The sequence below is a fragment of the Talpa occidentalis genome, unplaced genomic scaffold (assembly GCF_014898055.3).
Source record: "Talpa occidentalis isolate TD23 unplaced genomic scaffold, MPIMG_talOcc4v2.1 talOcc4.7, whole genome shotgun sequence".
Taxonomy (NCBI): domain Eukaryota; kingdom Metazoa; phylum Chordata; class Mammalia; order Eulipotyphla; family Talpidae; genus Talpa; species Talpa occidentalis.
The window spans coordinates 123,952,306-123,966,724 of record NW_023605083.1 but is presented as its reverse complement, the minus strand read 5'-3'; the positions used below and the strand labels follow the sequence as shown (position 1 = coordinate 123,966,724).

Here is a 14,419-nt window from a genome sequence, read left to right as displayed (position 1 = left end):
GGATGGGAAAACAATACTCTATGTTTATTCCCACATTTTCAGATAAAATGCAATACTCCACATATCTATTTCTGGAGTACATATTTAATATTAAAATTCTGTAAGATTTCCAGCTTAAAGATAATGCAGAGAAAATAATGATCCTAGTTCCTAATTAGATTCTCTCAGATTAAATGAAAATATCCAAACATCTTTCATGGCTATAATAATTATCTCTATGTAATACACATAATCCAATTATACCTAACATCAGTCAGTGCTTGTCATCAAACTTCTTACCACATTTTAATACTTACTCTTAACAAATCATCTATTCTTCCCTCTTTCTTCTCTAAGTCAGAATTCTTACTGTTTTCTAGTGCAGATATTTTTTCTATTGTGAGGTCGGACTATCAAAATAAAGACAAAACAAATTTAAGATTAATCTCAAAAATATGTTATCACATTTTTATCATTTTTCTAGGAAAAAAGAAGCCAACTACTAACACAAATAGCCTGGAATTAGATGGCTCTAGAAATTAAATATGCTTTTCTCATCCCATTCTTCAAGTCATATTCTGATACATCTGCACATTTTAAAACATGTTAACCCTGGAATATATGAATTCTCAGACTACTGTACATTGAACAATACAGAAACATACCACACTAGAAATGAACTAGCTTTGACTAAAAAAGGACTTCAGATAATATCACTTGGGTGTCTAAAGAACAAACATGCCACCTACTGGAGACAAAAAGCAATCAAAAGGGAAGAGGTGGAGTTACCAGAATGCTCAACTACCAAACTTGGTAATTCAAATAAAATTAAAATTTGCTCCAGAGGGTCAGATAGTTCTTGAAATTTAAGAAAGCATCCTATCTTGAAGGCAACCGAGTGCCAAGAAGTTTCAAGGAAATCCAGTATATTATTTATTAGCCTAAAATGGAGCTTGTATCCACTATCTTTTTCAGATATTATTTTCAAATATTCACAACACTGCCTAAATTAAAGAATTTTTGAAGACTGTTTAAGGAAGAGATAATGCCAGTGTGCCACATTTAAAAAAAAAAAAAAGTTTGGCTAGATCTTGTCCAATTAAGCAGATACAAGGAATAAATTAATCACCTTCATACAGTAGAGAATTAACATTCATGAAGCCTATGTACCATCCCAATAAACACTTTGTATACTGTCTGAGATGATCAGATCAACCACATTTTACAAATCATTTGTAGCCAAGAAAGCTAAGATCCAAAATGATAAAGGTATGATGGAGTCAGAATTTGAAACCCAGACCTAAAGGTCTTCAAAAACAAGTGTTCTTTCCTCAGGACCATCTACAGAATAAGCATTTCTGCTACCATATACCAGGTAGGTATATTTAACCTAGAAAAGATTAAAGCCCCTCCCAAAAAACTTTAAATACACACAGTGCAAGTTCTGAACATTACACAAGTAATGAGGCAAAGTCAGAGAAGTAAAGGGAACCCTGACAGGGACTAGGATTTTCCATGGGGTTAGTGTTAGCTCCCAGACAGATCTTTTCCTCCTCTGTTTATCATCTACTCACCTGGGTCTGTCTGTGCTGGATGGAGATCTGTTTTTGGGAGCTGCAGGAATGCTCTGTGTTGCCAGATCCTGTAGAAGAGGGACTGTTTTGCTGAGCCTATAATAAAGGTATGCCATCAATCATAAGGAAATTTTGCATCTTTCTCCACATATTTGTATGACTGTAAATGATTGACTATATAAGACAAATCCTTTCTGATTAAAGTCAGAAGTCACAGTCATGTAGCCAAGATAAAAGTGAAACAATTTAAATGAGGGCCTCCCAGGTGGCGCAGCGGTTGAGCGCTGGGTTGCGAAGCTGCCCACGGCCTCTGCGGCGTTGGTTCGATCCCCGGCGCTCCCCGGCCACAGGAGGAGGGTCCCACATTGCGCGCAGACCTCTCCTGCTGCCCGCTGCTCCCCTCAGCAGTGTACTTTGTCAGTCTGCCTGTTCTGTTCTCTGCTCTGGCTCTGGTGAATTCTCTCACCCTCCCGCGCTTCTGACTGTACCCAGTGCATGTATAAACAAACACAAACAAACAAATAATAAAAATAAATAAATAAATAAATAAATAAATAAATGAGAAACAAGGGCTAGGCATAGTGGCTTGGATGATGTTCCTAAAAGCAATTTAAATATTAAATGTTCAAAAATAATTTTTTAATATGTAAATTTGAGAAAATTAAAAGTTATTCCTATAATAACAAGCCTTCCACACTATATTTTAACATGCTTTGTGAGAAAAGGATGCATCTGAAATGCAGTGGATGTTCAAGGTTCCAGCATAAAGGACTATAATCCAATGTTCAAAACAGTCTCCTAAATCCACAAATATTACACATGAACACACCCAAAAATCTAGAATCATTTCCGGTATCCACACAGTTACTTGCTGAATGTGACCATTACATAAAGTTTGTACAAGGTTTAGTATTTGATGTAATTCAACTATTCAGGAATATATACTCCCAAAAGTCCTTTTAAAACAAGACTACACAGGACAACCCATCAGAGATATAATTAGAAATGTTAAATACTCCTAAGATTATGAGCTAATGGAAACAAAGCTACTTTGCATCAGAGGATACACTGTTCTTACATGAGAACTGTTTTCTGAAATACTTTTTTTTTCATTTTTATTTTTATATTCCCCATACAATTGCAATCCCGATTTTGACCTCAATCCCTCCTTCCCCCGCCAAGAGTGTCTCTGGTTCATAGTTGTTTGTTGATTTTGATTTTTTTTTTCTTTCTTATAGCGAAATAAGCCAGAAAGAAAAAGCAAAATACCGAATGGTCTCACTCATAACAGGAATCTAGAAAACCTAAATATGGACCAGGAAAAAGAATAACTATATGAAATACTTCTTATATATTCCTTCAATTATTTCCCTTATTCATTAACATATTAACAATGGTATCACCACCATCTATTGAACAATTACAACTAAATGCGTAATTGCCATGATCACATATAATCCTTACAAATCACTAAGGTAGTTATTATAATTTCCATTTATGAATAAAGAAAATGTAAATTAGAGTTATTAAGCATATATGTGGGGTCAGAGAACTAGCAAGAGAGGAATAGAGCTGAGGTCTCTCTGCATCCATAATAACTGCTCTCAGTCACCAGAGCAGACTGGTGCCTCTCGTCGGCGGTTACAGGTATTGTATGAACTGGCCACGATGTATAAGCTGAGCAATTCATACACATTATCACACTGAAAGTGTATACAGCCTTGCAGGTAGGCAGTATTATTATCTCCACCTTACTGCAGTCATTCAACAACCACTCACTGAGTACACCCTATGACAGTACTGTTTCAGGTGCTAGAGACACTGTGACTAAGAAAAAGAGAAACAAAAACACAGATGCAGCCATTACTCTGCCTTAACAAAGCTTACAATCCAAGGAGATATACAGAGCATTCAACAAATATTTGTTCAAAGAAACTGTTAAGTAATCATACAATAAATGCAAAGTTACAATTAGGGTAAGAACTGTGTGAGTATCTAACAAAGTACATAATCTGAAGAGTCAAGATCACACTTCAGGAAATAGTATCAGGGCTAAGAGCTGAAGGAAATGTGTAGTCAAAGAGAGATGATGATAGGGTCACTGCAGATGGGAAACACAAGTACGCTCTAAGACAAAACTGATACAGGGTTCGAGAAAGCCAAAACTAAGGTGCAGCCTAAAAGTTTAACAATGTCATGGCCTGTAAGTGGCAGAACTGAGATTAGAGCCAAGAATAGAGTCTAAATAACTAAAAGTGTTTCCAGTCACCACTAGACTGCTCCTATAATCGTCTCCTTGTAAGTGAATATGATCATTTGAACTGTATTGATAAGAGCCAATAAGAATCACACGAATATAACTAAATAGCCTTTCAATAAACTAGATTTTGGTATATGGACTTTGCTAAAAAGTCCACTTTGCTTATGTGCTCATTTTCTAAGTTTTCCTCCAGCAAATTAAGGGTGCTAGAATATGATTCAGTGGGATGTTTCCAAATTAAAGCTTTCTGTAAAACTACATGTATAAATAGCCCAGTGATAATAAGAAGGAAAATCCAAAAAGTTAACTTAGCAAGTAGGACACAGCTTAGAAGGTAGAAAATTCTCATGAATGAAAACAATATTTTCAAAAAGTAACAGGACCTATTGTGACAAGTGAGTCCACAGAAGAAAAAAAAAAAAAGGCTCTCAACTCTGACCATTCATTCAGTATTTAATTGTAAACCTCTGTGCCTTGTCCTGTGTAAAGTCTAGAAAGGCAAAACTGGAAAACAGAGTTTACAGTCTCCCAACAAGTCAAAAATTACAGAATCATGTCCCAGGGAAAAGAGAACAGAAGGAGGATTTGCTAAGCAGGTCTGCAGTTGTACTTTAGTCCAGACCTTATCTAACAAAATCCTCTCTCCCTACCAGTCCTCTATATTTTTTGTTCCTATTATTAAAGCAATATTTCTAATTCATAAGGACAGATTGGATCACCCAGAGTCCTACAGATATGCCAAGGCATTTTAAAAATGAAATCATAATAGCACTGAGAAACAAGGGGATATCAAGAACCAGAGTTTGATCGCCGGCCAGGGAGCTACCCACCTGGAACAGCAGACCTCTCCTGTCTCACCCGCTGCTCCCCTGAACAGTGTATTTCAGTCAATCCACCTGTTCTGTTCCCCACTGTCTCTGGTGAATCCTCTCACCACCCGCACCTCTGGCCTGTACCCCAGTTCTTGCATGCATGCATAAATAAATGTTTTAAAAAAATTTTAAATACTGAATAACTGAATTAAATAACAAAATGGGACATTTGAATACCAGATCAGTAAGATGAGACAAAGTCAAGAAAGTCTCCCAAAAGATAGAACAAAAAAGTCCAATAGAGATAAATTAGCTCCAGAACTATCTAATCAACATTGCAAAGGAAAGGTATGGAGGGAAAGAAATAAAGAACAGCAAAATAAAATTTCTGAAGTAAAAAGATCAGTATTAACAAGCTAAAACCTATCCTATGACAAGCATCATTATTAATGGAGGACAAGGATAATGGGTAGACGTCAAGAACAAAAAGTCACCATATGATCAACTCAAGAGGTGTAGAAATGCACCCAACATTTTTTCATGACAAAAACACTCAACCAACTCAGAATAGAAGCGAACTTCCTCAATCTAAAAACAAAAATTTAGGGGCATCCCTGGTGGCGCAAAGGTTAAAGTCTCAGCTATCAAGCTATAGATAGCTACTGCGGCATAAGTTCAATCCCCAGTTGGAGGCTAGCCTATATATGGCACAGCAGACCTCTCCTGTGTTGCCCACTGCTCCCCTCAGCAGTATATTTCAGTAAATCTGCCTGTTTCAGTCCTTACTCTGTCTCTGGTGAATCTTCACACTCCACTCCCTCCAGCCTACACCCCAGTTCATATATGGATAAATAAAAAAAAAAATCTTTAAAATTTTTTTTAAAAATTTAAGGAGGTCATCTCTGAAAAACATACAGATCACATGCTTTTCCTCTAAGATCAGGAAGAAGAAAAGAATGTCCACTTGAATCATCCAGTTGTCTTTTTTTACTGGAATAATATCTATTCAACATTGTATTAAAGGTTCTAGCCAGAGCAATTAGGAGTGAAAGTAAAATAACAGGCATCTAGATTGGAAAAGAATTAAGCAAAATTACCTCTAATCAGAGATGACATTATATTGTACAGAGAAAGACCTTAAAAAACATTATTAGGAGTAAAACACAAGTTCAACAAGATTGTAGGATACCAGACCAATGTACAAAAAGCAATTCTATTTCTATATTCTAGTAGAAAATAACCTGAAGATAAAATTAAGAAAGTTATAGTATCTGAAAGAATAAATAGCATCAGAAAGAATATTTAGAAATAATTTTAACAAAAGAAAGACATTGCAAATACTAGAAGAAACTAAAGCGACCTAAATAAGTATCTCATGTTCATGGGTTGGAAGTCTTAATGTGTTTGTGAGGAAAATACTTCCCAAACCTACACATTCACCACAACTGCTATAAATACCAGCTGATTTGTTTGCAATTGAAACAGAAACTGGAAAGCTGACCCTAAAACTCACAAAGTAATGCAAGAGATCCAACCACCAAAACAATCTCAAAAAAAAAAAGAACAAACTTGGAGAAATCACACACTTCCTGATTTCAAAAATTACATAAAGCTACAGTAATTAAGGTAGTATGGGTCTAGCAAAAGAATAGGCATATAAATATAAATAAAATTGAGAGTTCAGAAATAAAACCCCTCACTTACAGTCAATTAATTTTTGACAAGAGTGCCAAGACAACATATTGGAAAAAGAACAATCTTCTCAAACAAATGGTGTGGGACAACTGGGTATTCACATGCAAAAGAAAGGAACTGGACTCCCCTCTTCACACCATACGCAAATGTATCACAGACCAAAATATCGGCTAAAAATATAAAACACTTAGAAGAAAATATAGCAGATTTTCATGTCCTTAGGTAAGTCTTTCTTAGCTATAATACCAAAAGCATAAGTAACAAAAGAAAAAATAAATTTGACTTTTGCAAAATAAAACCTTTTGTGCTTCAGAGGTTACCATTAAAAAACTAAAACAGCAATCCACAGGAGAAAACCTCTGTAAATCATATACATATACTACATAGAATCATATACATATACTACATAGAATCCTTATAACTCAACAATAAAGAAAATCAAATTAAAAAATGGGGAAAGGATGTATAGACATTTCTGCAAAGATAAACAAATGGACATAAATAAATTTTTTTTAAAGTTCAATATCGTTAGTGAGGACATGCAAATCAGTGAGTGACCACAATGAGATTTCACTTCATACCCACTAGAATGACTATAATCCAAATGACAATAACAATGTTGCTGAGAATTGGAGAACTCTCATACTGCTGCTGTGCTCACAAAATGGTGCAAGTGCTTTGCAAAAACTGGCAGGTCCTCAAAGAGTTAACCATCTGACCAGCAATTCCACTCTGCAGTATATATACCCAAAATAAATGAAACCTACACCTACACAAAAACATAAATGTGAATGTTCACAGTAGCATTATTAATGATCCAAAACTAGAAACAGTCCAAAAGGCCATCAAGTGATGAAAGGATAAATAAGGCTGTGACCAAATGAACACCAAAAAGAATGATTACATTTACCGACAGAACTCCATGAAAATTCATGAGACCACAATGATAATAAAATAGGAAAAGCTATTTGTCACCATTTGATATAATTACTAATTTTTTTATTTTATAAAATCAAAATTGGTAATTTAAAGGAAAGAAAGAAACATTTAACCTCCTGCCTTTCTAGTAGAACTATATATTGGTATAGCCCCATATGAGAGCAATGTTCTATTTTACAAAAGAATGGACACTAATAAAAGTGTGATACTAATTTGGCTATCAAGGAAATGTTATTATCTTTTAGAAAATGCCTGTTATTTTAGAAGCAGGAGGTCAAGATTTCTGAAATGTACTTTGAAATATTTCAGCATTTTAAAAAATTTTATAAAAATCAAGCTTTACAAACTAAAAAACATAGCTTTTAAAGTAACAGACCTGGCATTTTTAAAAAAAGATCCAGTAGACCTCAGCAACCAGACTGTCTATTCAATCAAAACTAATTCAATGACTAGATTGCTTTCTTCTCAGTGAATCCAATAAAATCATTTGGTTTTGAATACCAAATAATGAAACAACCATAATATTGAAAATGCTCCTTACAGTGTTATCCAGTCTTAGAATAATTTATAAAGCAGGTAAGATTAAATTCTAGGCAAAATAACTAAATATGACACACTTATAATGTAACACTGACTTAAAAATTAAAAGATGAGAAAGGAAAATGTAGTAGTCACGAAATATGTTATAGTCATCTCTTCTGGAGAATAAAAAGATCTTGTTTGAAGCTGACTAAATGAGAAATCTATTATTTGAAGTTAAAATGTAATCAGTAGGCAATTTAAAACACAAACTATCAATAGTGGGGTGTGAAGAAATTTCCTCTTCTCCATCATTTCAATTTTTTTGGACGTTATATACATATATTGTTTTTACAATTTAGAAAAGTATATGCATATAGTTTAAAAAAATCAAATTCCCTATGTTAAAGCATTAAAATTATGTGAACACTATAATTTTAAACATTTAAAGGATCAAACACAATAATCTGACTCCTATTTTTAGTCATTGACGCTTTTAGAAATGCTTCATTGTTAGCATATATATATATATATATAAATCTCACTTTTGTCAACTATATAGCATTCCATTTCATATATGTATTATCATTTAACTAGTTTATATATGAAGGACGGCTTATGAATTCATGCAACATATACTGAGCAGCTATTAGAGCAGACACTGTTCTGGCACAGAAATACAAATGAGAGCAAAGCAATGTCCTTGACCTGACAGAGCTTGTGAGAGAGGGTGGAGAGGAGAGGAGAGAAGGGAAAGAGGGAAGAGACAGGGAAGGGGAGTTGGACAAAGAAGTAAATCACAGTAGATCAATTTGGTGATGATTCACAAGAAAAACAAAGTGGGGCACAGGAGTCAGATTATGTGCATGAGGTGGGCAGGAAGGAGTTGCTGTTTTATGCAGTGGCGTCAAGGTGGGAGACCTCTTTTGCAGGATAAATTTAAGCAGAGATCAGAGAGAACTGAGAAGTAAGGCAGGCTGTTCGCTGGAGGAAGAATTTTAAGGTAAAGGAAATAACCCAAGTCCTACAAGTAGTATTTAAAGGAAGCAAGGTAGTACGGAGGGAAATTGGTGAGCAGAGGAAACAGAAGTGAGAGGTACAGTGGAGGCAAAGAGACCAGGGAGGGCCTTCTGTGCCCCGGTAAGCACCTCTGCACAGGGGTGCGTCTGCACTCAGGTTTCAGCAGGATCACTCTGATCTGCTGAGAACAGATAATAAGGAAACAAAGACAGAAGCAGAGGGGCCTCCCTGGTGGCACAAGGGGTTAAGCACTATACTATGAAGCTGTCCACAGCCTCCGCAGCATGGGTTCGAACCCCAGCCTGCCAGGGAGCTACCCACATGGTGCAGTAGACCTCTCCTGACTCACCCACTGCTTCCCTCAGCAGTGTGTTTCAGTCAGTCTGCCTGTTCTGTTCCCCACTCTGTCTCTAGTGAATCCTCTCACCCCGCCCCCCGCCCCCGCATCTCTGGCCTGTACCTGTACCCCAGCTCTTGTATGCATAAATAAATAAATCTTTAAAAAAAAAAAAAAAAAGACAGAAGCAGAGCCCAGCTAGGGGGTTATGCATACTAAGTGGGGGATAATCTGAGTGGTAGTAGTAAAGGGGGTTAGAAATGGTAGAATTTTGAACATATAAAATCAGTAAGATTTGCTGCTGGATTCAGAATTAAAGAATAAAAGAGAAGAGCCCTTGGCCTAGTTCTTAAGGATACTGCTTGCCTTTATCTACTGCGTCACACATTTGCTATATATTAATGCTAAGTCTTGTTTTTATCCTTTATATTACTAAGCTTATCTCTTCACTGGGACTGCAGAGAAGCAAAGAGAAATGGAATTGTACCAAAGCACTTATTTGGTTTTTATACTATTTCCACATCCCTTCTTCAGACATGATTATTTTCTCACAACCCACCCCCCCCCCCCCCACCATCTCTCTTCAACACGAGAACAATCTGATTGTATCTGCAACTCCTCTGACAGTCTGAGTATACTAGCTGACAGGACTGAGCAGGTGGTCGTCGTTTATGTATACCCACTGCAAATTTGCAAATCCACACTCTTTACGGAAGGTTTACGTTAGGGGAGTTAAGATCTTACTGATTGAAATCCTATCTAACTGTAAGTCTGTCACATAAATATCTGTGGGATGAACAAAGGGAACTCTCCTCAGTGAAAAGGAGGTAGGTTTTATTAAAGTAATAAAGGAATAAAAAGACATGTAAACCCCTAATTATCTAAGGTTTTGCTTGGGAAATTAAAACTCTAAGATTCAAAAACCTAGATCTAAAACAAAGATTTAACAAATACCAGTAAATAATAAGCACACAATAAAATAAATAGACAGACAGACAGGCACATTCAGTAAAACAATACTATACAGAACTGCTGCATTCTCATACTAGTTCATGCTGCCAATTGGCCCACCCAGTTTTTATTGATCAATTCTCCCATTTTAGGTTGGGTTTCCTCTGCCGCCCAGGGATATAATCATACTAGTTTCACCCAAGAAGTTTCTCCATTCCTTTGAACATAAGAAAATTCTGATTTGGGGGCCTCCCTGGTGGCGCAGGGGTAAAATCTCAGCATTATCAATTTATCGCCAGCCACCGAGGCCTGAGTTTGATGCCCGGCCAGGGAGCTAACCCACCTGGTATAGCAGCAGATTTCTCCTGTCTCGCCCGCTGCTCCCCTCAGCAGTACATTTCAATCAATCTGCCTGTTCTGCCTCCCACTCTTTCTGGTGAATCCTCTCACCCCCGACACCTTTAGCCTACACCCCAGTTCTTGTATGCATAAATAAATCTAAAAAAAAATTCTGGTTTTTAGAAAGTACATTACCTCTCTCTGAAGATAAATAATAACTCTATAAGAAAGCACTCCTAATAAAATATAATGGTTCCCTATCTAATTACTATTTTTATTACCTTTCCTTCGGATAGTCTCCATTTTTATGACTGTTTTGAATATAGTTACATGTTGGTAAGAGACTGAGAAGCCACAGAGCAAATAAAGTTTAGACTATAGCTGGAGAAAATGAACTAGCACGAGACGAAGAGATTTGGATCAACGGTAGCTTTAGCTCTGAAAGATATCCCTAAAATGGCAGACTAGGGCAATGGCTGTCTCTTGCTTATGCCATCCTTAGCAACAAACAGGCACCTGTTAGGGCACAGAAACCAAGGAAAATAACAACTTTTAAGTCAAACTGTTTTACAGTTTGGCAAATGGGGTCAAACTTTCATAATATTCAAACTCCTATTTTTTTTTTTTTATAGAGGCATGTTTTATTTATTTATTTGTTTGTTTGTTTTGTTTATACATGCACTGGGTACAGTCAGAAGCACGGGAGGGTGAGAGAATTCACCAGAGCCAGAGCGGGGAGCAGAGCAGGCAGAAGGACCGAAGTACACTGCTGAGGGGAGCAGCGGGCGGCAGGAGAGGTCTGCGCGCCATGTGGGACCCTCCTCCGGTGGCCGGGGAGCAGCCGGGGATCGAACCGGCGCTGCAGAGGCCGCGGGCAGCTTCGCAACCCAGCGCTCAACCGCTGCGCCACCGGGGAGGCCCTCAAACTCCTATTTTTCAAGAAGAAAAAAGCAAACTGAAAGAAATAAACAAGCAGTCAAATATCCCTAGAAAAAGTAACTATCAATCCTCTGAAAGCGTGAGAGAAGACAAGAACCCCCACACCACAGCGGGAGAATCGACTGGCATGCAGGCTGCAAAGTGCCTGGCGGCACACTCCAATCTCACCAACCTGAATAGTGCTTTAAATAAGTAATGGCTGGAAGTTGGAATTTTTATATTTTAATCATACAAGCAACAAGTTTGGTTGTAAAGAAATGTAACATCATTTTCTTTACTTCTTTGTCAATCTAAGATTGTATTTTCCTTCCCAGCGTATACTCAGACTTTTAACTAAGCAGTCTCTCTCGGCAGCTTGAACCAAGGGGAAAGCAAGAAAAGCGTACTAAGAAGTGACAAGTTAAAAATGTCACCATCTCGTTCCCTAAATAATCAATCCAACTTCATCCATGGCAATAAGAATCTACACAAACTTGGTGAGTACTCACGGAAACAAAAGTGAAGCAGAGGCCAGCTCCCCTTTGCGCCAGCTGCTCTGTGTCAAGCCGAGGCTTTGCTAGCATCACCGACATGAGGGTGGGCAGAGCGGACTGTTCCTCTGACACCTCCTTTGCAGCGCTGCCATCTAAACCATAAAGGGGCTGTTCTACTCGCCGCTGGAAAACATTAAAGAAAACACACAACTTACATGAGAACAGGAATCTGATAATTTCCCAAAACATACAATATTAAAGCACAGTGATGTAATTTAAGAACATTTTTTTTCAAAAACACTTTCTCTGAAAACAAATATGGAGAACATAACACAACATTATCACTAGATTATAACCTACATATAAACCTGAATATCTTAATCAAATTCTATAAAATGACATTTCAATGGTTCTAGTATTTATATAACTCTGAATGTTTGGGTTGTTTTGTAGAGTTCAACATATCAACTTCATAATTCCCTCAACCCTACAAAGGAAATGCTATTTATATCCTGCAGGTAAATGAAGGTTAAGACATTTCTCCCAGGACTTTAGGGTAGAACTAATTCACAGTTATTCTATCTTGCTATACTAAATATAGATGCAAAAATCTAAAATAAATACACATAAAACAATTTCAACAGTATATTAATAGAATATACCACTTAATGTATGGTTTATTCCAAAAATAAAAGAATGGTTCACTATTAGCAAAACTACTAAAGTCATATATTAATGTTGGAAGTCGGGGAGAGATTAAGATTCTTCTCTTTAAATGCTAAAAAGAGTTTGCACATTGTTGGGTAATTCTTTAAAAAAAAAAAAAAACTTAAGTACCCATCTCTTTAATACAACAAAGAGTTGTTTTGTTTTTCATGAAATCAACATAACCATAATTAATTGTGCTTTACCAGAGAGAATTTCATTAAAGTTAGGAACCAAATAGGGGTTAACATATTAATATCACAATCATTCAACATTATTATAGAAGTTTTAGCTAATGTGATAAGGAAAAAAATACAAGGTACAAACATTGGAAAATATTAAAGATTAATAAGTGTCATTATTGGATGATATAAGTATTCACAAAGGAAACCGAGCAAGTTAACTGGAAAACAACAAGAGTTCACTAAAAGGGCCAAATACAAAATAAATATAAAAATCAACACCTTCCCCATATACCAACAATTGGTTATAAACAGTTAAAACAAGTAATGGAAGAAAAGGGAGATTCAAATTTTTCAAAATCTGTAAAATATTTGGAACTTTAGTGATATGCAGATTGTAAATAAAGAAATATAGTAACTTCACTGATGCTCTAACTTAATAACTGGCATTACCATGCTCCTGTATTAATTTTGTAAATGTCAAAATTCCCAAAAGGAATTTAGGGTTTTTGTTTTTTCTTCTTTTTCTTTTCTTTTCTTTCTTTCTTTCTTTCTTTTTTTTTGGGCAAGACAGAGTACAATGGCATAGTAATCGTCTAGGTTGTGTCATGCTCTCCTTTGGGGGTGTTCTGAGGAATTTTACAATTAATTTAGAGGTTCACTTGGAAAAATAATTAAAATTAGCAACATAATTTTTGATAAAGAATATCAGAGAAACTTAACCCACTATTAAAACTTACAACAAAGTAACATTAACTAAAACACTGTAATCACTATAACACTGGCATAGGAGCAGACAGATCAATCAGTGGCATAAAACAGAAAATTCTAAAACAGATCCATATACTATGGATATATGATTTGTGATTAAAGTTTCAAATTAGTGGAAACTTATTAAAGAGTTGGTAGGATGTTTCTGTGTTAGAAAAAAAGGAAAAGTAGGTTCCTCCTTTATATCATACATATAAATTAAAAAATGATTTTATGACTTTCTAGTGGTAAAGGGCTTTTTAAACATAACATTGAAAATACAAACCATATAGGAGCATGTAGTAACATAAAAATGAGTAAGTCATGAAGGAAAAAAATTGATAAATGTGACTACATCAAATAATTTTACTTCTGAATGGTAAAAGTCAACATAAAGTTAAGACAAAATTACAAAGAGGAAAAAATTTGACAACTGAAATGACAATGAATTAACAATCATAACAAACAATGTATTCCTACACATCAGTAAAAAAACAAAAATAAAAAAACCACCAAACACTCAAATAGGTAAGTAGATAAATGCCTGAACAAACACAGAAAGAGAAATCCAAAGAACTATTAAACATATGAAAAGATGCTTAATATCACAAATGAAGAAATGCAACTTAAAACGAGGTATTTTTCTCACTAGCAAAGATTACAATGATAAAATTCAGTATTATAAGGGTAAGCAGAAACTGGAACTCTCAAGCTGTTGATAACCTACTAGCAATTGTCATGATACTTTAATGTGAGCATATTCTTTGATTTGGGATTTATACTTTGGGAACTTAAGCAAAGAGAAAAAAAAAGCAAAAGTACAGATGTACATACAAGTACATTCATTATAGCACTATTTATTTGTTAGATAAATTAATATTACAGAAATTAAGAAATCTATCATATGAATATAGATACATATACATATATGCCCACTAAACTTTC

General features: G+C 35.7%; 1 protein-coding gene across 6 annotated transcripts in view; it reads right to left on the bottom strand.

The window, feature by feature from the left end:
• The window catches only part of TLK2 (tousled like kinase 2), a 114,460-nt gene that overhangs the window by 48,776 nt on the left and 51,265 nt on the right, over positions 1-14,419 (bottom strand). For all 6 annotated transcript variants that reach the window (XM_037495161.2, XM_037495160.2, XM_037495162.2 and 3 more), the window contains 3 exons: positions 11,853-12,020; positions 1,554-1,649; positions 297-389 (listed from right to left, as the gene is read on the bottom strand). In XM_037495161.2, the coding sequence (XP_037351058.1) occupies positions 297-389; positions 1,554-1,649; positions 11,853-12,020 (357 nt within the window). The remainder of the gene's footprint in view (positions 1-296; positions 390-1,553; positions 1,650-11,852; positions 12,021-14,419) is intronic.